Source organism: Dromiciops gliroides, chromosome 2 (assembly GCF_019393635.1).
Source record: "Dromiciops gliroides isolate mDroGli1 chromosome 2, mDroGli1.pri, whole genome shotgun sequence".
NCBI lineage: Eukaryota > Metazoa > Chordata > Mammalia > Microbiotheria > Microbiotheriidae > Dromiciops > Dromiciops gliroides.
The window spans coordinates 250,161,473-250,188,298 of NC_057862.1; the positions used below are offsets into that span (position 1 = coordinate 250,161,473).

Consider the following 26,826-nt stretch of genomic DNA (forward strand, 5'->3'; position numbering starts at 1 on the left):
CAATATGTAAACAAATGAGCGTGACTGTTCCATAAAAACTATGGACATTGAAATTTAGTGCCAGATTTCTAACTGATGACTTATACCTCCCTAATTAATATACTATACTACTCACCACAGTGGCTTTTCCAAACCTTTTCATCCCTCCCTAAACCTCTCACTGCTCCCCCTTCTCTGTAGGCTCATAGCTGAGAATATTGCTTCATATTTCACTGAAAAACCAGTCATTATCCATGAAAACTCTCTCTTCTCCCCCTCCTCATCACTCAAGATCTCATCTGTCACTTCTTGAGGAACAAAAGGGGGGAATGTGGTAAAAAGTTTTAACAGTCGGTTAGATAATGGAGAGACGCCAGTTTTTTTTAGGACCACCCTTTTGGGGAGGAGACCAACAGCATGAGCTACACACACCAGTCCGCCTGCGACACACGCCAGATTGCCTGCTGAGCACTTGACTTCCGGGGTGCAAGCTTAAAAGGCAAGGAGAGAACAGAAGTGGGGCCTTTTTTCCTGCTCTGCTGGTCTCCTGGCTGCGCGGCACAGACAGACGCGGACTGGAGTTTGACTCAGCCCGGCTCTCGGTTAACAGCACGCGCTTGACTCGGTTTCTCTCCCCAAAGGTGGCCTTCGGCTTTTGGTGAGTTTTATACAGAATATAGACTAAGCCTAGACTTAAGATGATTTGTATTGTATTTCTACTTTCCTATCCTTCTAATCAACATCACCTTGTGACTACCATACAATAAAAGCTCTATCTAGAAAACCAGAAGCTTCTTCCATTTACTAGTCTGGGAGATAAATTAAGGGAAAGGTTAAGTAGGGTAGATTTATGATCTAATATCCAATTTTAATCTCACACACCCCTGTCTCAAAGGAAGAAGTGGTCCTTCTTCTAAGACAAACTCTATACATACAAACCCATTCCATTCTGTCTTCTCCAGCCTATTGGTCCCTCTATTGTCCTCACTCTTACTAAGCTTTCATCGTTCCTTTTCTATTGGCTGTTTTCCTGCTACCTATAATATATAGCCCATGTCACCTCCCTCCTCAAAAAAAAAAATCTTCATTGGATCTATCAATAACCTTCAGTTATCATCTTAGATCTCTCTTCCCTTTAAGTTTCCAGATTCCTAGCATTTTCACTGGCCCTTCCCTATACCTGGAATTCTCCCTCCTGATCTCTTCCTCCTGGCTTCTTTCCAGTCTCAGCTGCAATCCCTTCTGCAAAAACCTTTCTTAGTCTCCCTTGTGCTAGTGCCTTCCTCCTGTGATTGCTTTCCATTTACCCTGTTTATCTTTTGTGTATATAATTTGCATGTTGTTGCTCTCATTTAAGGCAGTGACTATCTTTTGCTTTTCTTTGTATTCCTAAACTACTTGGCTAAACTCCTTGAGAAAGCCATTTACAATAAGTGTTTCATCTTTTCACTCTTTTCTAACTACTTATCAGACATCTCAGACTGAATGTCTTGTAGAGAGCTTAAACTAAACGTGTCCAAAATGGAACTCACACCCCCAAATCCTACCCTTTTAAAACTCTCATTACTATTGAGGGTTCCTCCATCCTCCCAGGCACCCAGGTTCACAATCTAGGTAGCATTCTCAACTTCCATCCCTCATATCTAGTCAATTGCCAGGTCCTCTCAATTCTGCCTTCCCAACACTTCTACCATCATTTCCTTTCTCAACTCACCCAGCTGCCACCATGATGCAGGCCCTCATCACCTCATGCCTGAATTATTGCAATAGCCTCCTCATTATCTCTTTGTCTTAAGTATCTCCCCATTCCTGTTTAATCATGCAATGGCCAAAGTAATCTTCCTAAAGTTTAGATCTGACGGTGTCTCTCCTCCTTCCCTCCCAACCGCTACAACTCTGTTGGTTCCCTATTGCTTCCAGGATCAAATATAAAATCATCCATTTGACTTATAAAGCCCTTCATAACATCATCTCTTCCTACTTTTTTAGTCTTCTTGCATCATAGTTTCCTCCACATACTCTGTGATACAGGGACTCTGGACTCTTTGATAGTTCTCATACAAGACAGATACTCAATCTCCTGATTCCTAGCATTTTCATTGGCTCTTCCCTCTACTAGATTTCTCCCTCCTAATTTCTGCCCTCTGGCTTCCTTCAAGTCTCAGCCGAAATCCCTTCTGCAAAAAGCCTTTCTTGGTCTCCCTCACGCTAGTGCCTTCCTCCTGTGATTGCTTTCCAGTTATTCTATTTATCTTTGATGTGCATAGTTTGCATGTTGTTGCCCTCATTTAAGTGACTATTTTTTGCCTTTCCTTGTATCCCTAGTACTTAGCACAGTGCCTAGAACATAACAAACCCGTAATAAGTGCTTCTTGACTTACATAACTTGTTCAAGGCCACACAGCTAGTTAGTGGCAGCAAGGACTAGAGTCCAAATTTTTTGACAGCTATTTTAGTTCATTTTTCATTAGACCATGCTGCCTGTTTCCACAAGCAGCCACAAATTGACTTATTCCTGTCACAAGCTACCTTTTGAATGACCCATTCTAATTCCAAAGTCTCTATTTTCAGTTGTTCCAAAATGTCCTCCCTCTGGCATATAATTCTCTAAATGTAGGGAAGTCACTTGACCTCTTGGGGCCTCCATTTCTTCACTTATAAAATGATAGAATTGGATTATTTGACTTCATGGACCCTTCCATCTCTAAATCTGTTATCTCTGTTAGGGGAAAAACATGTAGTTCGTTATCTATTTCATTTTTGGTCTGGACCTCTGATTTTCTTGGTGTAGGAAGCTCCTGGTGAAGGAACTCGTACTAGTGCAGGTACCCAGCTGTCGTAATTAAGGGTTGTCTGGACAACTGAGAGGGTATGCTGTATTAGTTCAGCCCAAGCCTTGATGAATTCAAGGTCATTTCTCTGTCTACTAAGCCCTGCTGCCTTTTTCTGTGTTTGTTAGAACAGCTAAATATGTTCCTGATGGTGAGAGCAGGAGGAAAGTAATAATCACAGCTAATGTTTGCAGTTATGAAATGCTTTTCCCTTCATCATCTCATGTGATCCTCACATTAACCCTCTGAGATTGGTTATGTAGGTATTGCTGCCTGCATTTTACAGATGAAGAAACTAAGACTCAGAGACATTTTTACTTTCCACTAGGAAGTAGCAAAATCAGAATAAAAACCGAAGTCTTCCAACTTCAAGCCCAGTGCATTCAAACATGCTGCAGTACTTCAGGAAGATATAAAGGTGATAGAAAAAACAAATTCTGAGTTTATAAAGCACAAAAAGACATTTTAAACCTAAACACTCTAGCATCCTGACTAGTGAAGAATATGACAAGTATATGAAACTAATTATAAAAGTTTCTGGTAATTATCCTTGATGACAATTTTTTATTTCTAAGAGAACAGGATGTTTGTTGTATAAAGATATAAATATGAGAATGTATTCAATCATCAAGGAATTTCCTTCCAGTGGTTTGACCAAAGAACAGATTTGTTGAAGGTTCAGTAGAAGAGAAGGTTTTAAGAAAACATCCTGATTAGTTTTTCTTGATTTATAAACTTGCCTCTAAGCTCCATCACTATCACCTCTGTTAATCTGCATTAGCATATCCCTCTGGGTTTCTTACTTTAGCATCAGCTTTGTGGAAGAGTAGAAATTGCTAAAGAATTGAAGCTATTGTTAGACTAATTGCTTAAAATAAGCAAAGATGTTCACTGCCATTTTCATTTCTAATTCTCATCAACATGAAGCAAAAAAGTGGTATGGTTTCTACTAGATAAAGGTTAAATTGGGAACTAGATGCTCAACTTTTGACCCAGTTCTCCTGTTAGGGAGAATCCTCTTTGGGTCTGTTTTGGCATCTATGAAATCAGGATATTTTGTGGATTATATATTCTTCTGAGAAGTAAGTCATGAGAAGTGTTTGAACTTTTTCCAAAAAAATTTTTTTTATAAATCTATTATAGACAAAATGTTGTGCTGTTCACAAAGAATATTTTAATATTGATTACTTGATTTCTTTTACAAATTTCATAATGTGGTCATAGACTTGGTATTCTTATACTTTTACATATGTCTGAGAAATTAAAGTATAATGCAAGTGTGGCAAAGGTTCTAGCAACTTTTTAAATAGCTTTGCCTGGGGAAAAAAAAAACTGTTCTAAGGCTAAGAATCACAGTTTCCAGTTTCAGGAATCCATCTTGTAAACATTTGTCATTTATCACAAGGGCAACTGGCAAGAGAGTATTTCTGGCATGGTGCAACTCATCACTATTCCTAGAAAAACAACTCTGAGTGCATGTCCTAAAATACTGGGCATCATCTTTGTATACAAAGAAAAGTTCATATCATCACTTTGACTAATACATTTTGGCTTATTTAAAGAGGCCCACTACCAAATTCCTTTCTGGGAAATGCCAGAAGAGAATTCACTAGTCCTAGAGGCAAATCTATCATTTTGGTCATCCCAGATCTGTTCAGCTTTATGTCTAAGTCACTTTGAGGATAAGGAATAAGGAAGGTAGTCTGGTGCAGTCTTGAACCACCAAAGGAAGGCTCAACTTTTTTAGGAGGCTAGAGGGCTAAATATTTCCAGAGATATACTGGGTATTCAGGTCCTCTATGACTTCGAGGGTGTTTCTCGCCGCCGCCCCCCCCCCCCCCCAGGGATAGCCAATGAACTGATCTAAGTGGGATTTTGACATTTCAGGGAGAATAAAGTTTTTGGTTTTTTAATTACTATAAGATACCATATTTTGGATTTAGGTGGTTAGGGAGCTACCATCTTATAACTCTTTGAACTTGTCCCAGTTGATACCTATATCTTTCTCAAGATAGTCTACCTCTACCTCAGAGATGGAACAGAGAATCCCAAAGGCCTCTAGTATGTCATATTAATAAGCTCCAAGGGTTGTATGTCATCCTCCTGCCCAGCCAGCGGTAGCATGCATCTGGCTGCTCACAGAACAATGTGACTATGTTGGCAAAAACAAACAAACAAATAAAAAACCCACATGGATTCCATTGGATTTATTTATTTATTTTTGGTGGGGCAATGGGGGTTAAGTGACTTGCCCAGGGTCACACAGCTAGTAAGTGTCAAGTGTCTGATGTCGGATTTGAACTCAGGTACTCCTGAATCCAGGGCCAGTGCTTTATCCACTGTGCCACCTAGCTGCGGCCCCCCCCATTGGATTTTGATGAATTGATCTGTATAAAATGCAGTTATGTTAAGGAGATGTGATTTTATCAGTATATGACACTCAAGCACAGATCACAATCAATCTGTGACTGGTGTTAACTGAGTCCCATGGAGGTTTAATGATTTGTCCAGGGTCACAGTTTCACAGCAGGATTTGAACATAGGGCTTCTTCACTCAACCCAGCACTATACCATGCCATTCTGCCTCTATGAATATAAAACACTCATTGATTAATACAAAACTCTGTCAGTACTTGACTATCCCCATACACACACACACACACACACACACACACACACATCACTTTCTAAAGTTTTCTTTGTGCTTTACTGTGGTATGCCACTGAAGTCCTACTATGATGCTTCACAGTGCCTTGAAGGTGACCCTGAGTTTTTAAAGCTCATGCCTCAAGAATATAACCTTTCAGGCTAGAAAATTTTCTAGCCATAGGCCAAGTAGTTGAGTGTGTATCTATTGTCTGATGACTGGTGTTGCTAAATTCAGAGTGACTCAGCAGCTTACCCTCAGGTGATGGACTTTTTAGCCACAGCAACTCTCAGAACCATCTAATGTTATAGAAGGGGTATGATCTGAATTAGTTGGACAGAGTATTCATATTGCTGAAATTACAGAACCTTAAAGTATCTTAGGGGAACTTTTAAAGAAAGGTTTCACATGAGACAATTATTAGTATCATATTGGATGTAAAGTTATAAATGGCAGGCAAATGCCTTTCATGTCTTCAGTGTTGAGTGCCTTCTCCCTCTAATTTAGTAATAATATTTCTTGTACCAAAAAGGTTTTGCTATTTCTGACATTTATTGTAAATATTATTGTGTCTTCTGAATAAATATATTATTTTGTAGGTGGCTGTGGCAAGTACAATAATTATTCAAAATATTGGAGGTAAGAAAGTTCAAGTCCAGTAATTATGTTTTCATGACTTAAGAGTAATTTCTTTTTTTGTCTTGGATGTATTTGTGACCATGAGTAGTTTCTGAAATGCTTTAAATTGCTTTGGTAGACACATGTAATTCATCTTGGTACCGCTGTGGTAGTTATATCTAAGTACCAATGATCCAGGCTACTAGGTGGCACAGTGGATAGAGTGCTGGACCTAGAGTCAGGGAGACCTGAGTTCAAATGTGGCCTCAGGCACTTAATGGCTATGTAACCCTAGATAAGTCACTTAATGCTGCTCACCTTAGTTTCCTTCTCTGTAAAATGAGCTGGAGAAGGAAATGGCAAACTACTCTGGTATCTTTGCCAAGAAAACTCCAAATAGTGTCATGAAGAGTTGGCCATGACTGAAAGAACAACACCACCAGTGCTCTAGTCAAGGTCTTAATTCATAGTTCTGTTTTTGCTATACAACTGGGCCTACAACTTGCTTTTGAAGAATAGTAGTGAGTTTTCTCAAAATGATCTCTTCAAGTAGTAAATCTTATGTGAAAAATAAATTGTCTTTAGTAATGCAGACTTACTAATATGACTGAAGCAAAGGAAGCAGGTGGGAAAAACATTGGGTAAGAGCAAATGTGGCAAATATGAAACAGCCATTCCATTTATCTTTGTAAATTTCCATTACAGATGAACTAAACTATGAAATTAGAACTAAACTATGAAATCGGATGAGTGCCCATTCCAATATTAAAGGCCACAATGGATACAAAATTGTGCGGTTAATTGTTGGTAATTAAGTAAATATACTAAACACCTAAATGCAAAATATAGGATTCTTATATAAAGTTTAACATTTGCCACAATTTATAGACAACTTAATTATTTTGTTTTACCATTTGCCAGACCACCAAATAAATGTTAACTAAACAAAAAGCTACATGGGGAAGGCTGACAAATTTGGTGTCTACTAACAAGTTTGTAGGGCCAAAAGAAATTTGAATCCTGTTTCTTGTACATAATAATTCATAATCTTTTATGTTTGTTCGTTTTAATAAAGATCAATTCTGAAACCTGAAGCTCTGGGTTCACACATTGAGTATTGCTCAACCCTCTACACCTCCTGCCAGGAACCTGATTAACATCCCATCAAAAATTGTACTTGCCACTCTGTTTGGAGGTCCTGAACCGCACAAGATTTAATTAATATTTTAGTTCTTTGAATTTCCATGGGAAAAAGTTATGTTATTGATTAGGAAGAATTCTTTTCTCCTCAATACCTCCTGTTGTAGTCAAGAAAACGAACCTCTCACTTTTCAATCGGTATATCTGCCTATACTGATTTGAAAATCTATTGTGAGTGATCCATTTTTTTAAGATGAAATTAGAATTTGGTGTATTCAATCTCTCATTGTGATACTTAGGGGGTTCCACTCCTAAACCTGGATGTATCAACTATATCAGGTTTGTCCAGATCTATTTAAAATGGTTTGCTGTTGTCTGAATTTACAGTATAATTTTTAAGAGTGGTATTTAAATTTGACCACTTCACCTAGCATTTCTTTAAGAAAGAGAGTGGCAGGTAGATAAAGCACCAGCCCTAGATTCAGGAGGACCTGAGTTCAAATTCAGCCTCAGACACTTGACACTTACTAGCTGTGTGACCCTGGGCAAGTCACTTAACCCTCATTGCCCTGCCACCAGAGAGAGAGAGAGAGAGAGAGAGAGAGAGAGAGAGAGGTAGAGAGGGAGGGGGTGGGCAGGCAGGCTGATGGGTAGAAATTACAGTGATCTCAGGTTTGGCTGAGTATAGTTTAATAAACTTTTTTTTTTTTTTTGGTGAGGCAATTGGGGTTAAGTGACTTGCCTAGGGTCACACAGCTAGTAATCGTTAAGTGTCTGAGGCCGGATTTGAACTCAGGTCCTCCTGAATCCAGGGCTGGTGCTCTATCCACTACGCCACCTAGATGCCCCCTTAAAGCATTTATTCTATATAAATCTTTATACAAAGATGAAAAGTGAAACTGGATCTTGCAATCTAATGAGGGAATAAAATTTTAAAGAATAAGTGTCATATAAAGGAAGGTGTGGTAAGGTCAACTTGTGAGGAATTTGAGGAGAGAGAGAGAGGGCTGGGGGGAAGTAGTTGGAGAGACCTTCCTGGGAGAGCTAGGTGGATAGAGTTCTAGGACTGGAGTCAGGAAAACCTGAGTTCAAATCCAGCCTCAGATAATTACCAGCTGTGTGACCCTGGGCAGGTCACTTAATCTCAGTCTCATTTTCCTCATTTGTAAAATGGAGATAATCATAGCACCTGTCTTTCAACATTAGTAAGATAATAATTGTAAAGTGCTTAGCATGGTGCCTGGTCCAGTAAGAAGTATTTAAATGTTAGGTATCATTATGTTATTACTTGCGCTGGATCTTAAAGGAAGATTTCAATAGGTACAGATGTGAAAAGAGTAGTTTCTAGGCAAGAAGGATGGGCTGACCAATTTCACTGAAATGGGAGAGGTCAGAGCAAGGGAAAACAGTCCACAGTCCTTACTTATTCAAAAAGTGTGCAAAGGGAAGTAATGTGAAATAATATTGAAAAAGTAGATGAGAGCTAGATTATGGTAGGGCTTTTAAGTGCCAGGCCAAAGTGGGTGGAGAAGAGTAATGTTGGAGAGGGAGGGTTGACTATGAATTGAATATGAGACAACAGTGTGATATGGAAGCCAAAAATAAAACAAAGAAACAACAAAGACCTACTGCAATGAACATAGGTGTCATTAAGATGCAAAATATCCTCTACTTGGAAGGAAGTATACCTGCTGTCCTCTGCCTTGCTCACATCACATTTGGAGTATTGTATTCAGTTATGAATGCCATATTTTAAAGACTTTGATGAGCTTTAGAGGATCCAAAGGAGAGCATCCATAGTATAAAGGCTTTGTATAGATTGTCCATCAATCTACAAGCATCTATTAAATACCTGCTCTGCCAGGCCTTTGTTTGGTGCAGGAGATACAATGATAAAGCAAAACAATTTCTCCCCTCAAGGAGCTTACAGTAAACCTCAAGAGTGGTTTATATAAGCAGATACAAGATAAATTTTGAGGTGGAATGAACTGAGTCTTGAAGAAAATTCGAGATTCTGAGGCTGAAGTCATGCCTTTCAAGCATAGGAAACTTCTAGTGCAAAGGCTTGGAGATGGGAAATGGAATATTATATATGAGAAAGAATAAGAAGGCCAGTATGAAAATGTGACAAAGCTAGAAAGGTAATTGGGGGCCAGGTGGTGAAGTACTTTGAATGCCAAACAGGAGTTTGTATTTGAACCTGGAAGTGATAGGGAACTGGAGTCTATTTATGTGGTCGGATCAATTGTTGAGGAAAAGTCATTTTTGCAGCTGTGTGGAGTATGGACTGAAGTGGGGGGAGATTGATCATATAACATAAGGATCAGTTGAAGGAATTGGAAATGATTAAAAGAGAAAACATATGGGGGACATGACAGCTGTTCTCCAGTATTTGAAGGTCTGGCTTATGGAAGAGGGATTTGTTCTGCTTGGCCCTAGAATTCTTGTTCTCTTCCACAGTATACCTTGCACATGTCATTCTTTCATAGCCACTACCCTACATTAGGCACATTTTATCAATGCTGGTGCAATAGTCTTGTAATTGGTCTTCCTGCCTCTTTCCCTCCTCCGATCCATTTTCCACATAGCTACCAAAGTATTATACCTAAAGCACAGGTCTGACCATGTCATTCCCTTGCTCAAGATATTGCAGGAGCTCCCTCTTGCCCTAGGGAAAAAAATACAGACTCTTTCCTTTGGCTTTTAAAGCTATTCATAATCAAATATTAACAAAAATGATACTTTTCCCCAAAAGGCAGTCACTATTTTCTTTTTTTTTTTTAAATGGGGCCAATTAGATGATAAATGTTTTTTTATGTAGCTCATGTTTTGTTTTTGGTTTTTGGGTTTTGTTTTTGTTTTTGTTTTTGTTTTTTGCGGGGCAGTGAGGGTTAAGTGACTTGCCCAGGGTCACACAGCTTGTAAGTGTAAAGTGTCTGAGGTCAGATTTGAACTGAGTTCCTCCTGAATCCAGGGCCAGTGCCTTATCCACTGCACCACCTAGGTGTCCCCTATTTTTTTTTTTTAGCTCATGTTAATATTAGTGACACATAATAAGTAAAATGTTTGTTTGATGCCTTGTAAATATAGTATGTCCCAATTTGGAGAGGCTGTCTTTGAACAGAACTGTCCAGTCTTTTGCATTTCTTATGTTTCTAAACTTATCAGGGCATACCCTGCCTACTAACAAAAATATGTAACAATGGTGAGAAGAGAAACAGATAAAGATGATGGTCTTGATTGACAGGAAGAGAGAAGGTCCTATGGTAACCTAGCAATGTTGGCAGCCCATCTTGGTTCAGATTCATTTCCTTTGGGGAGAATGTGGTACCAAAACTTTATGGAAAGCCTTTTGTGCTGGCTAAAATCCGTGCTGTGATGTATCCATTATCTATTTGCAATCTGAGTATCACACTATTTGGGAAACATCTGTTATTTTAGAATCTCTCTAAATAATATTTTTTAAAAAATTAAACTCAATCAGATCTTGTTTCAAGGGCTACCTAGAATAAATTACATGCCATAACCAGACTATTACTGCACATGCTGAATGAAATTAGAGAGCAAGTTATTTTAGTAAGAACTGTGGAAAATGGAGACCTATGTAATAAAATAATAAATGTTTGTTGAACTGAATTGAATTCAGAGCAGTTAATGATCTACAGCCAACACTAACAATTTTGTAGCATTAGGAATCTGAAGTATAGAAATGGGAAGGGAGCGCTGAAGAATCACATGATTCCTCTGGCTGAAAAGTAGCATTTGTTGAGGGGGGGGCGGGGTCATTGTTGCTGAGACATATATTTAGACAAACAAGCATCTGGAAGTTTTAATATATACGAATGTAATTTGAAGGCAGAAAGCCTGGGCTTAGAGATTTTGGGTTTAGTAGGTTAAAGCAGAAGTTGCTGTAGTAGAAATTAAGTAGTTCCCCTCAGGGAGTTCAGTCAACCAAATAGGAAGTATTGGGTAATTCTTTTCACACCAAAAAATCCAATTTGGATAGACTTAGTTTTGCATTTAACTGATTGCTAGATACAGACGAGATAATAGTGAAATTCTCCAACTTGGGCATGTGCATAAACCCCCAAATTTCCAGCTCACTTTTAGATCAAAAAAGATCCTTTTGTCAGGATGTAGTGGTATCAATATATTTGTAACTTCATTTTTTATTTGGTCTGAAAATATATTTACATTCATATAATCTAATCTTAGGTAAGTGGAACAAAATCAGAGGCAATTATTTTCTACCATTATAAACGTGAAGTATGGCTGAAGGAATGATAATCTTTGGATGAATTTAGTCACAACCATAAGTTATAAGAAAAGAATCTTGAACATTAATAGTATTGTTGCCCCAATTTTCATAGAACCAGGCCCTATTCTATAAACTTGGGTTGGGCACAATTTAGAATGAATTTATTTGTAATAATGAGTTCTTTTATAATCTAAACTTTAGAAAGAAATACAGCAAAGGACTGGCATCTGGAGCTCCCCATTTATAAATCTGAAAGATACTAACAAGATCAGTTGCAGTCAAGCCTAACAAGTTTAGCCTCCTGATCAGGCTTCTTTATTTTGTTTCTGGGGGGAGTCTGTAGTTCTAGGTAGAAAATCCTTAATTTAATGTTGAATCATTTATAAACCTTTCCTTGATATGGACAACTGAAATCTCCATTTTTCGGATGCCAGATACTAGGTTGCTGTAGGTTTTCTTTCCAGCTGGACTCTACCACAAGAAAGAATGTGGATTGCCTCCATGGAAGGAAACCAGAATTTGGGCAGTACTGTACTGTCGTGACTCCCTCTGCTGGTCAGTTTAATCTATAGCGGCAGCATACTTCTGTTATTTAATCAGTTACCTTTTTAATAGCTTAGGCCAAAAGATCTACATAGGCACTACTGTCTTTCCCTATTTTCCCTATACCTTTTTTTTTTGCTGGAGTTCATTGATTTCCACTCAAGAACAAAACAGTAAAAAAATGCAATTTAAAGATTAGTTTTAAAAGACTTATGCAAAATGTTTATGAGTAAGAATTATCTTTGTACCTAGGAAAATGCTTTGCCCAAGATAGGAACTTAATGCATATAATAGGAACTAAACTTCATTTGAATGAATTAATTCTATAAATTTACTATATGCTTTGTAGAATAGTGTGCCTGCCAATGTTCCTTTCTGCACTGCCCTAGGCTTGGGTCCTCCATGGTGCTGACCCGAGATTTTCCAGTTGCAGAGCAGGCACTGTATGGAGACGGAAAAGAATTAAATCTATGATCAGCTACTTACTTCCCTTAATCTCTATGAGTCTTAATTTCCTCATTTGCAAAAGGCAGGGTTTAAATGATTTCTAAGGTCTCTTCCAGTCCTAAAATTTTATGATTCTATAATGGATAAATTAATGAATTGAAGTTTAACTGAAGTAGATAATATTACGGTAGTGCCTGATTTTCTTTTCTTTTTTTTTTTTAGTGAGGCAATTGGGGTTAAGTGACTTGCCCAGGGTCACACAACTAGTAAGTGTTAAGTGTCTGAGGCCGGATTTGAACTCAGGTACTCCTGAATCCAGGGCCGGTGCTCTATCCACTGCGCCACCTATCTGCCCCATGATTTTCTAATAGTAAAAATCTTTGGACTTTATCCAGATTTAAGACGTCATCCTGACCCCCAGTACACACATTTTGTTTAGGTTTTGGGACAGTGAGGAAAAATATTTTTAAACTCTGGGTTGAGATCTTTAAAAATACCAAGATTTAGGGGCAGCTAGGTGGCGCAGTGGATAGAGCACCGGCCCTGGAGTCAGTAGTACCTGAGTTCAAATCCGGTCTCAGACACTTAACACTTACTAGCTGTGTGACCCTGGGCAAGTCACTTAACCCCAATTGCCTCAAAAAAAAAAATACCAAGATTTATATTTTTGAAAACCACTTGGGGGGAAGATGTTACTTAGAGAAGGCACTTAACTCAGAATCTAGAATTTTAGTGAAGAAAATCAAGATATTAAGAATCAGAATAGATTAGTTTCCTCATGAATAGCTATATCTGGAGAACATTAGAAGTAAAATGAAAACCCCCATAGACTGAAAAGCAAACATAGTATTCCTGCCCATAGTGCATCTCTTTGTTTTGGGTTGACTGACTAATCCTTTAAGAAGTTGCTAAACTTCCCCAAGTGCTGAAAACCTAAATCTCTTTTTTAAATAGCTGTAAGTAATCCTCTCTTCATACTTTTATCTGAACTGTTTAGCCAAAAAAGTTAATTATCTTTGTTTAAACTGTCAGTTTATAATGCTGGGTTCCTCCAATTAGAGATGTTTTAAAGAAGCTCTTATTCCAATTTAATGATGGCAATTAAAACAAATTGGTGAGCATTTTTACAGTGCTGAAAAGGAAGAGTTTCTAGTAATTATTTGGGGTGTTTTTAGTGATTTTTTTTCCAGTTAAATTTTTCAGTGCAATAAGAGCAGAGTTCGCTTGGGTAGAGGAGAGCCAGCCTTGTAGTCAGAGCAATCTGTGTTGAGTCCTTTCTCTGATCCATACTGACTATGTGACCTAAGCAGCCTGACCTTTTTGCCCCCAGGCAACTGTTCAAGATTGAGTTGCAAAACTCTAGTTGATCTGCATTGGTACAGAAGTTTCCTCACCACCAATTCCCTAAACCAATGCAATCTCAAGTCTGGATTTTTTAAAAGTTAGCTTCTGAGAGAGAACCTGCAACTAGGAAAAAGGAGGGACCATAATTATAGAAATACATTAAAATACAGAAACAACCAGCTCAATTGAGCAATTTTGTTTGAGACACTTAGCTGTATGATAGTTTCAGTGTATAAAAATTCTGGTGTCTGTAAAAATACAACAACCATCTATCTCACAGGGAAATAAAGCATTGGACTATATGTTGTTCAAATGTAATTAACAAATTGAAACATTTCTGAGTAATCTTTTTAAAAAATTTGGCCTTTCTCATTTTTCTTTCTTCTATGTGCTTGCTATCATCCAATCTGCTCGTGTTCTCTTTAACTTCTGTTGCCATACAAAACCTTTACCCTCTTCTCCTCCCCCTCCTTTTTTTGGTCCAGGACTTCAGTAGTTTCATACTCCAACATGTCTGCAATTTAGAATTAGAGAGTTACCTGGTCAAGAAGACCTTAAATGACATAGAGGCACAGTAGCAGAGTCTGGAAGAAAACGGGGTTCAAATCTTGCTTCTGACATTTGTTAGGTATAATAACTCAAAAAGTCACTTAAAGAGCCTCAGCTCTTCATCTGTAAAATGGGACTAATAGTACCTGTACTATTTACCTTAATCCCTACTTCTCAGGATTGTCATAAGGTTCAAACAGTAATGTGTGGCACTTTTCTCATAAAGTACTTTGCAACCTTTAAAGTACTATAGAAATGTTATGATTATAATTTTTTATTATTATGCTCACACAGCTAACATATGTCAGTCAGTACCTGAACAAAGGTCTCCTCACTTCGAGCCTAGCCCTCTATCTACTGGGCTGTTCTTCCCCTCATAAATGTCATACCTATCAAATAAATATTATTTTCTATGTATCTTATTGTTTCTTTTCCATTTTATATGTCCTTTAATATGAAAGATTTTATTCAATATAGTTCTTGGAACAGTACATCAATCAGGTAGGCAAATACAATTTTTCCTCTTTCAATACAGTTTTCTGTTAGATCATTTCCACCCTTCATTTAAAAGGAAGAAGAGAATTTCTGTTTAGTAAATGTGGTGAAACTGAGTGATTTGTAATAGCAGAATACCTGTCATCAAGGTATGTCTTATAGCACTGATATTGGCCTTGGTGTGGATGCCAGAGCCACTTAACTATATGGTTTTCATAACCATACCTCTTACAGATGACCCTGCTATGGCTATTAATTTAGAGTACAACATGGTATGTCTTGTATTAGGGTACTACTTATATGTCCGTGTCAGTGAAAATCATTTACAAATCCTTGCTAGTGCCCTCTCCCTAAGATACATTTTAAACACTTCCTTATGCCATTAATGGAAGACATGAAACAAAAGGTGTGGCAGCTTTTTGGTCTGGTAAACCTCTTAAGTGAAAATAATGGAGATTTGAGTCTTCCCCATTGATACTATCTCTTCCAAACATTTTCCATTTATCTTTATGAAGCTGATTCTCCTATGTAAATGCAGCTAAGTTTTTTTTTTCTTCCATCCTGTTTTGATGACCAGGATAGGTGCTAGTCTGTACATGAAAGTGTGCTTGTAGGTAATAGGGATACATATACAGGTATATTTGCATAAATGTATGTGTGCACATGCAGACACAGACACATATCTTGTTAACTTTTTTGATAGTGAATACAACAGAATACCTAGCACAGAATTACTTGTTTCATTAGTGATTTGTTTTTCCTGTAGAAAGCTAGATGTTTTTAATAAGCTGTAAGACATATGCCAACGTTGTCTAAAAAGGAAGAATTAATTTGTTGTATTATTTTTTCATATCTATAAAGACCTTTTGAGAGAGAAAGAACACTAATATTTAATGTGTGCAAGTTTCTTGAGGCAAAGATGATTCATTTCTTCAGATTGGAATTCAGTGAAATTGGACTCCCATTTGAAAACAAAAGAGTAACCTACAACAAAGGATATATGTGATCAAATGATTAGCCAGAGGGTAGTAGGAATTCATGGGAAGAGTGACAGATTGTATATTAGGAGGAAATCTGATCTTTAAATTAATTGAAGCCTTCTCCTACTCAAGAGCCAAAAGAAATAATAGAAATTTTCTGAAGGAGATAAATGTCTGAAACTTTAGAAATGCGTGTATGCATTGGATTAATCCAAGCAAGAAAGATTGGTGGAGAGATAATAAATTACATTGTATAGAAAGTCTGCATTCCTAGTTTTCAGGAATACTCTTGTCTTTCATTCCTTACAAGATGTATTTAAGTAGCCTTAGGCCAGTTTCAGAAACTTTACTTCATGATTCTCATTATCACACCATATGTGCATAGTTCTTTGGGATAGATAAAGCATTATAAACAAAGACTCCATATTTTTAAAGCTAAATGTCTAATCTAAACCTTCCTAAAGAAAACTGATATTTTCTTTTTTATGAGGATATGAACAATTTAAAACATCTTTCACACAATATGCTAGAATGACAAAATAGGAACATAGCTATAAGAGAAAGATAGGTTTTTCTAAGTTATCATGGTTTTAGTCAACAGCTGTGCTTGTATTGGGAAGAAAAGAAATGAACAGTCATAAATGGAACAAAACTGATCCTTCCATTACCAAATGATGATTATTTCCTTATTCAGTGGCCTAACAACTGATTTTAACTTGACTTTGCCATAGATATGTCAGTTTGTAACAGAGGTTATACAAGTGTGCAAATAGAAAAATGTATGTGGCTTTATATAGATTTACCACATTCTTCATAATTTTTGATACTGTTTCAGTACTGTAGTTTTAATAGTATATAAGACCATCTTTGTGTGTTGCTCTTTTAGAAGAAAACTAGAAAATATAATGCCAAGGTTTGCTATGTTAAGGTGAAATTTAATTTTGTTTTAAAAAAAAAAAAACATTTAAAAGCTTTCTTTTTTTCTCCTTAAAAAGGGAGTGGGGGAGAGGAATATAACCAAGCTGCTCTTAAATTCAGTGACCCTTTTTCATTTTATTTAGTTTAAACTTCTTTAAGGAGGGAACTGACTGCTGAAGTGGAAATAAAGGGAACCTTGGGAGGAAGTAGCCAATCCATCTTGGAGCTTTTGGTAGAGAAGAAGAAAACTGGGAATAATGTAACATGCACCCTGATTTTGAAAGGACAGATTTCTAAAGTTTCAGAGGAAGAATAAACAGGATCTCATGGATAAAAATGCTACAAGAGAGATAGGAAGACATTAAATATAAATATCTGAAGACATAAAGAACTGCGAAACAAGGGGAAAAGAACCTAAAGAACCCAATGTGGATACACTAGAAACTCACCAACATAAATTTTAAGAGTTTTGTAAGCAAACAAAGGCAAATCACAGGATGAATATAAGTGTGACACTGTCTTGTGGAGTGCTAAAAATTAGAATTAACTGAAGTCAATAAGGAAGGCAAAGGACAAAAGGCATTGCTGTTGGTTTGTTGTTTTTTTTTTAGGCAATGGGGGTTAAGTGACTTGCCCACAGTCACACAGCTAGTAAGTGTCAAGTGTCTGAGGCTGGATTTGAACTCAGGTACTCCTGAATCCAGGGCCGGTGCTTTAACCACTGCGCCATCTAGCTGCCCCCCTGCTGTTGTTTTTTAAGGGAGTGGGAATGATCAAAGAAAAAAGATGGAGCCAAGATAACTAATAAAGAAGAAAAAGCTAGAGCTGTTCACCTTTTATTTAGCTTCTGTTTTTTCTGCCAAAGAGAATGCTTTTTTGAACCAGAAAGGAGAAAACAAAAATGGCTAATAGGGGGTTCATAGCATATCAAGATAAGTTTGGACCTAGCTTCTAAAACAGTGGGTAATGACCCCATATGGGGTCGCATAACTGAATGTGCGAGTCATGAAAAATTTGGCAACATTAAAAGGTTATGTATGCTTATTTTATATACCTATATACTAAGGTTCTCATAAAATTTCTTGGGTGACAAGGGGACATGAGAGGAAAAAATTTAAGAAGCCCTGAATTATTAAAAGAACACCTATATGCCCTTAATGAGTTCAAGTCACTTGGCCAAGATGGACTACATTCTTGGGTACAAAATGAAAGGGTAGAGCCTAACATCAAAAAAGTTGGAAGCTCTCAGGAAATGAAAGGATAGGTCCTGTTTTGGTTTGGTTTTTTAAAGTTTATTGTTGCCTTTTGGCTTTTTTTTTTTAGCCCAGTTATTTACCCTTATTAATCAACCAAACCTACCTTACCTCCATCCTATTTTATAAAGAAAAAATTTTAAGTAAAACCAACTGATACAGTTACTCTGACAGCATAGACCATATTCCACATCTATAGTTTTCCACTTTCCTACTAAGAGGAGATCATTATTGGTCATTGCAGTAAATCAGTCAGTGTTCAACTTCATTTTATTGGTATCACATTATTGTAGTCATTGCATATTCTACTCATTCTGCTTACTTCACTCTGCTTCAGTACACACATATCTTCTCTTGTTTCTCTGAATTTCTCCTACTTTTTTTTTTTTGTCCATAGCTGTCATTTCATTGGTTATGTGGAAATCCTAGTGTGGAAACTCCATTGATACATATTGGTAGCTCTTCTATATCTTAAAGTCTTAGGGAGTTGTCCAAACTCTGTGATATGAAGTGACTTGCTCGTGGTCACACAGTCAATATATGTCAAAGCTAGAACTTGAACCCAGACTTTCCTGATTCCAAGACCATTACTTTATCTGCTGTATCACATTACCACTCCATTTCATTATTTCATGCAGTATGGTAATACTAAATCATGCTCATATACCACAAGCCAAATTCTTGATTTCCCCTTGCTTCTCTCTCCCACTCTCCTCCCAAAGAAGGACAGTGCATGGGGGAAAGTTGGGAGAAGGGAGTTTTGAATTCAATTCCTAGAAAATTAAAGAACTTTATTAAATATAGTGCATGATAATGAGAATTTTAAGAGACTCTGATAGGTTAGAGGGACACTGATAAAGTATAAAGAACTTTGGCTCTTGACTCAGAGGACCTGGGTTCAAATCTTACCTTTGATGCTGACTACTCATGTATTGTTGTTCAGTCATGTTCAACTCTTAATGACCTCATTTGGGGTTTTCTGGGCAAAGATACTGGAATGGTTTGTCATTTCCTTCTCTAGCTCATTTTATAGATGAGGAACTGATGCAAACAGGGTTAAGTGACATGTCCAGGGTCACACAGCTAATAAGCATCTGCAGCCAGATTTGGACTCATGATGAGACTTCCTGATTCCAAGCCCAGTGCTCTATCCACTGCACCACCCAGCTGCCTGTATAACCTAGGTCAAAACATTTAAACTTTCCATGCCTTGGTTTCCTCATCTTTTAAATGACAGAGCTGGATTAGACAAGCTCTGAGGTTCCTTCCGACTCAGAGATTTCATAGAACCTGTGATTTTGTGAATTCAGTCAAATTTAATAAGATGCAACTAAACTTGCAAGTTCAGTTTCAGTAAAAAAATGTGATGTATCAGCAAAGATATATCACATTTGGAGAATTGAATTAAATCCATTTATCATTTATTAAGCACCTATTATGTTAGGCTAGGCATCGGGGAGACAAGAAAAACAAAATCCTTAACTATAAGGAATCTGCATTCCATCAGGGCAGGGGAAGAATATCATGTACAATTAAATACAAAATATATGCAGAGTAATTTCTCAGGAGAAGGCATTAGCAACTAGGGGGATCAAGCTACACTTCCTGTAGAAGGTTGCATTTGAGCTGAGTTTTAAAAAAATTCTACGAGGTAAGAATGAAGACAGGTTGCATTCCAAACATATAACCTGTACAAAGGAACAGACACATAAGGTACAGTTTAGTGAATGGGACATAGCAAATAGGCTACTTTGGCTGGAACATATAGTACATGAAGAAGAGTCATGTGCACTAAGTCTGGAAAGGTTGTGAAACCAAATTATGAAGAGCTTTAAAAAACAAACAACTGAATACTGTGTCTCAAAGGCAAGAAGGAGCTGCTGCATTTTCTTGAACAGGGTGTGGAGACTTGGAGTGGGGAGAGACTGGGACAAGGAGAGTGATTATGAGGCTATTGCAATAGTCCAAAAGAAAGGGGATAAGGCTCTGGACTAGGTGTTGGCTGGGTGAATGAAGAAAAGGGAATATATGTAATTTACATATCAGAATTGGCAAGACTTTGTTGCTGATTGATGAGGGAGAGTAAAGGGATGGAGATGACTTCAAGCTTGTGAACTTGTGTGACTAGCAGGGTGGTAACACTCTCCCCCCCCCCCCCCCACCAGAAGTTAGGGGAAAAGATAAATATTAATGAGTTTGAAATGACTATGAGACATCTAATTTGTGATTTGAGCCTGGAGCTCAAGTAGAAGACTGGGGCTGGTGATATAAACGTGGGGTAGTTAAACTCTTGGGAGCTCATGAGATCACCAAGAGGGTATGTAGAGGGGAAGCTAGGTGGCTCAGTGGATGGAGCACTGGCCCTGGAGTCAGGAAGACCTGAGTTCAGATCCAGCCTCGGACACTTGACACGTACTAGCTGTGTGACCCTGGGCAAGTCACTTAACCCCAATTGCCTCACCCCAAAAAAACCAAAAAAAATTTTAAAAAAAGAGGGTATGTAGAGGGGGAAGAGAAGGGGGCTCATACATAGAACAGGGATGAGACAAAGAAGACTAAGGAGTAGACATGCAGGCAAGAGGTAAATAAGGAGAGAGCAATATCAAAAACCCAAGGAAGAAAGGGGGGTGGTCAACAGCATCAAAGAGAGGTCACGGATAAGGAATGGAAAAAGGCAAATTGGATTTAGAATTAAGAGATTGTGATTAACCTTGGAGAACAGTTTCAGTTGAGTATTATGATGATTAAAAATATAAGAGATGGGTGGCGCAGTGGATAAAGCACCAGCCCTGGATTCAGGAGTACCTGAGTTCAAATCCGGCCTCAGACACTTGACACTTACTAGCTGTGTGACCTTGAGCAAGTCACTTAACCCTCATTGCCCCCCCCCAAAAAAAAGACAAAAAAATATATATAAGAGACATGGTATCTGGGTAATTTAATCAGAAGGTTATTAATAAAATGAGGTCTATGGTGGTCTCAGATCAAAAACCCCTTTCTCACATTTGGATCTGGTTCATAAACCTTTCCCCCTCTAGGAGGTCCATCACACAGCAATCAAATCTAATTGGTTAGCATCGTTTGGAAGGGGGGGGGTCATATTAAAATGAAGTTGGGGGATACATGACACAAGTAAAGAGGACATCAGGGAGAAATGTAGAGACCCCCCCACCCAAGCGGACACAATGATTCCCACCTAGAACTGGTTCATACAGGCCAAATCTCATCAGTAATCTGTCTCCATCTAAGGCTTCTTATAAGTTTGGGGTTGGGGTATGTTTGACCTAGATAAGATTTGATAGAGTCTCTGAAGGAGAACTTGACTTTGAGTGGAAGGGGAGGGAGAATTTAATAAAGAGAAATCTCTGGGTCTCCCAAGATATTGATTATTATTATTATTTTTTTTAGTGAGGCAATTGGGGTTAAGTGACTTGCCCAGGGTCACACAGCTAGTAAGTGTTAAATGTCTGAGGCTGGATTTGAACTCAGGTACTCCTGACTCCAGGGCCAGTGCTCTATCCACTGCACCACCTAGCTGCCCCAAGATATTGATTATTAATAATAATTTCTCATGATATCTAGGTCCTAAACCAAACCTCAGGACAGGGAGAAGTGAGGGTGAGGTGGGAAACTCAGGCAACTAGTATAAACAACTTTTTCAAGGAATTTGACTTTGAAAGTGACAAAAGATATAGGATGGAAAATTGAGAGGATGATAAATTTTTCTGAGTGAAAGCTTTTTTTTTTTTTAAGGACAAAGAGATATGGGCATGTTTATAAGTAGTAGGAAAGGCCCCAGTGTTAGCTGTGAAGACTTATCTTTTTCTTTCTTTCATTGCATGGCATAACTGATAGCTCTATTCATCGAACAGATTTTTTCCCTTAAATATGAGTATTTCTAATACACAACCTTCCATCTTCCATATCCATTTGTGTCCCAAGCCTGGAATGCTTTCCCACTTCACTTCTCATTTTTTGGAATCCTTAACTCCCTGTATAGCTCAGCTTGTATCATCTTTTACATGAGGCCTTTCTTGTTTTCTCCATCCTTCAACCTACCCCCAATCCTTTGTATTGTTTTTATATTTACTTATTTGTATACATATTATTTCCCTCCATAGGGAAATAATGCCTCTTGAGGGCAGGGACTATTTCCTTTCTGATTACATATATCACCAATGCCTAGCACAGTACCTGACACATAGCAAATGCTTAATGAGATACTTGTTGAATTGTTGGAGAACTGTTTAGAAATAATCCATTATGCATGGTAGTTCTCTCCTGCCAGTTTTTATAGATTCATCCATATAGAGTTTTAGCATGTTTGGATCTGTCCCCAGTAGAAAAGCACAATTAACAAATTTGTTAATTATCCTTGGTTCCAGGCTAATTACTATAAAGAAGTAATTATTTTTAAAATAACGTCTTTTGCTTTGAGCAGAAGTGCATGGGAAAGTTTGGTACTTGGCTTTTCTGGTATTAAATTTTAATATAATAAGGGAAATCCAAACATCATTTCTTAATAGTTAACTTTTTGAAATAGAATTGTCAACAAAAGAAACAGCACTGGCTTTAGAGTCAAAGGACCCAGGTTCCAATGCCACCTCTAACACTATGTGCATGAACTTGGGCAAGTCAGTCTCCCTGGGTCTCAGTTTCCTTATATGTGAAATGGGTTTGTTGGACTGGATGGCCTCTGCAGTCCCTTCTATCTCCAGCTGTGATTTTATGAACTTTCCCTGTTTCAATATTTATCTCTAGTGCTATTACATAGATACATAATGCTAATATGGATGATAATGCTAGGTATCCACTTTAAATGCAAAATTTTATTCTATATCTGTTTCTATAGGGCTAGTGGGTCTCCCTCCTACCTTTCATTCCTACTTTAGTAGTTAAATTGTTCATGAAGTTGCTAGAGCATAATTCTAATATTAATTCTTTTAATTCTCTTTGCAGCCATGTCAACTTATCTTTTAGTTATCAAAACTGAACTTCCTGATGCAATTTCACAGTTTCTAACTGGTGACTATAGTGGGTAAGGAAAAATATTCCTTTTTTGATGTTCTAATGAAGTCATAATTTCATTGGTATATATACTCCTACCGATGTACAACTTCTCCATTCCTTCACATTCTGTGCTATTCTTATCTATATTTTCCCATAATTACTCTAGTGCATTGTGTCCAGTGTGATGCAGGTCTTGTGTAAAATGCTTAATTTTTGCTATATAAATATACATTATTCATTAATGAAACTTTAATTCCTAATTAAGAATGCTGAATACTTGCTTAGCAATCAACTCATTAAGAACCTTAAAATATCATTCATATGAAATCTTTGTATTATAGAACAAAAACTTTGAGAAAGTATAGGCCTCAAAGATAAAGTATTTTGATAGACAGTATCTTTAAATTGTCATCAAGTTGGCACTTCAAAAAATTATAATACAAATCCAGCAGGCTTTCAAATTTACATATTTGGTGATCCTGTTTCAATATGTGAACTTTCCATAGAATGTACTAGGCCAACTTTTTCAAATTTAGTTTATAGTTTGTACTTTTTTTTAATAAAGTTATGTTTAGGCATCTTTGGATATGTATCCATGTATAACACTGTGTGCACTTAGAATCAGAATCAAAACCATTGCAAGAAAACGTGCTTGACAGAACTAAAGTAAAACATTCCAACTTGAACATTGCAGTAACCTGTTTTCATTATTATATGTTACCAACATTAACAACATTTTAGTTGTCATCATAGTGGTGTTATGGCTATCATTTTAAACTATTTTCAGAAGTTTTAAATTTACTTCAAAATCTTACTTTAGACTAAAGTCGCTTATATTTTAATACATATTGGCTATTGTGTATCTTGCTTTAAAAAATTGCTAATGTGATATTCATTGCCTTAGAGAAAAAAAAGATAGTTCCTTTGAAATCTGGCACTATTCACGTCATTTATTGCTCTCTTACAATATCAAGTGTCAGAAATAAACCAGACAAACTTTATAAAATAATGTACATAGATTTTTGTTTGTATGTTTTGAAGTTCTGTAGCCAAATTGAATTTTTAATGTTATTTTAAAGTATGCTTCTCTTTTAAAATAGTCTCAATTTTGAACTCTTTAATGTAAGGTGCATTATTTTAGATTTAAAAGTTTTAAAACCTATTAATTCAACAAATGCCTAGTTGCAAAGATTCTTTAAAATATAAAAATAAGCTACCCAAACTCCAAAATACTATAATATGAGTCTAGAAACAAATTTAGTTGAATGAATTTAACTATAAATGTATAACACTTTGTTTTTCTAGATACAATTTTATGGCAGCATTTTTCTATTAGGCTAGAATAATGTCTATTTGCTTTCTTTTACAGGTTTGGTTTACCTTAAACTATAACTAGTGGTATTTCATATTGTTTTCTAAGTTTTTTGTATGAATTAATGTACTTCTGTTTTCACAAAGTATTTTGGTTTTAGTATTTTAACTAATCCTTACAAAGGCAGTAGAAATAAAGTATATACACTTAAAATAATATTCAAATTTGAAAGTTAATCTTCAACAGATAGCATGCCATTTGATCTTAACTTGTGTTATTATCTGCATTTTAGTGACATGATTTCAATGTTTTTAAACATGTACTGTTAAAATATTGTAACTTGGGAGCTCTCTGTTAACATTTAATGATCCTGTCAGGAGGATATGATTGACACAATTAAGTTGTCTTGCATTTGAGTTACATAATTGATATGGGATGCAAGTAAGATGTTAATTCAGAACATATGATGCTCTTGTCCCATTCCATTTGAGAATGATATTAAAGCAACTCATAAATAAATATGGTTTTCATTTAAAAGAAAAAAGAACATCTGTATGGCAAAGTATTTGCAATACGGCAAAGGATTTATTTTCTGTATTTCATACTTGGAACATTTTTATCATATAGGATTAAACCCACAGATCAAACAAGTTTTCTAGGAAGTATAAAACTTTTTCTTAATGCTTTTGCCCCAAAGCAAGTAAATCACAGTGTGTTTGGAAAGCAGAAGCTTTGTTTAACAACTCCTTTATACTTAGAGTATATTCTTCTAAAAATTCATTTTATCTTGGAAATATTTGTGGTACAATGGAAAGAACACTACCTCTAGGTTTAGAGCACCTAGTTTAAATCTCACCCTGATGGTTACTTAACCTGTGTGACCTATGAAAAGTCACTAGATCATACAAGACCCATGATTTGGACCTCAGTTTCTTCATCTGTAAAACGAGTAGGTTGGACTAGATCCTAGTTTTTTAAACTGTGGATTATGACCCCATATGAGTTCACATAACTGAATGTGGGGGGTTGCAAAAAATTTGGTAAAAGTAAAGGATTGTGGGGGCAGCTAGGTAGTGCAATGGATAAAGCTTTGGCCCTGGATTAAGGAGGACCTGAGTTCAAATCCAGCCTCAGACACTTGACACTTACTAGCTGTGTGACCCTGGGCAAGTCACTTAACCTTCATTGCCCCATAAAAAACCCCAAACAAAAGCAAAAGTTGTATATACCTGTTTTATATACCTGTATATCTGGGGTCATGTAAAAATTTTTTGGGTGAGAAGGAGGCACGAGTAGAAAAAGTTTAAGCCCTGGACTAGATGACATCTAAGGCCCTTTTTAATTCTATAGCTATATAACACAAAATGCAGTACGAAATAGTGGAAAGAGGACTATCATGAGTTAGGAAGACATGGATTCAAACCTCACTTCTTCCATAACTCATATAAACTCATTTTCCATAGCAGTTGTCAATCTGCATTGTTAGAAGGAGCTTTCTTACTGGGATTTCTCTATATCAGTGAAATCTTAAGGACAAAACAAAACAAAAATTCTTTATAAATCCTTTTGTTAATGGCAAATTGATACAACATTTTGGGGGCTACAATTATATTCTCTACATTTTCCCTTTTCTGTTTCTTTAAAAATAATCATTGCTGGGGCAGCTAGGTGGCACAGTGGATAGAGCACCGGCTCTGGAGTCAGAAGTACCTGAGTTCAAATCCGGCCTCAGACACTTAACACTTCCTAGCTGTGTGACCCTGGGCAAGTCACTTAACCCCAATTGCCTCACTAAAAAAAAAAAAAAATCATTGCCTAACACAATTCACTTACTTGGCTGTGACATGAACATGAAACCTAAACGACTATTATCAGTGAGCAATGTATTTTTGTCTCTCTGGGAATAATTATAAGGAAAAGTTCATAATATTTTTTGAACTTCTTTATGATGATTTCTTGATAAGGATAATAAATGATTGATAAACAAATATGGTACATAGAATTAATATTTGAGTTCATTTTCTCTTAGAGATTCATAATATGTTGTACAAATCAATCCCCATAGCACCCCTATGAATTTTGACACACTGAATCAAAAACAAATAAAACAGTGAATTAAAAGATCATAACCTCTTAAATGAATGGTTTTAGAAAAGTTACCTTTATCATCATCATTTGTTAAACTAAAGTAAGTCACAGGTTCATGTTAAAAGTGAAAAGGGTAGGCCCTCTCCTAATCCTTGGTTTAATACTTTAGGCAGTTAACATGTGACCTTATATGGCCAAAAACAACCTGGGAAAGGAACAAGCATTTAATAAGTGACTGATAGATGCTAGGCACTGTGCTTTACAAATATTATCTCATCTAAGAAAGAAAGTAGTTCTTGTTAAAGATTTCAGAAATGGGGGCAGCTAGGTGGCGCAGTGGATAAAGCACCGGCCCCGGATTCAGGAGAACCTGAGTTCACTTGCAGTCTCAGACACTTGACACTAGCTGTGTGA

At 36.9% G+C, this 26,826-nt stretch overlaps 1 protein-coding gene across 1 annotated transcript in view; it reads left to right on the forward strand.

The window, feature by feature from the left end:
- SLC38A6 (solute carrier family 38 member 6) overlaps positions 1-26,826 on the forward strand; it is a 74,314-nt gene that overhangs the window by 20,229 nt on the left and 27,259 nt on the right. The window contains exons 5-6 of the mRNA XM_043982243.1: positions 6,057-6,096; positions 22,962-23,040. Coding sequence (XP_043838178.1) covers positions 6,057-6,096; positions 22,962-23,040 — 119 coding nt within the window. The remainder of the gene's footprint in view (positions 1-6,056; positions 6,097-22,961; positions 23,041-26,826) is intronic.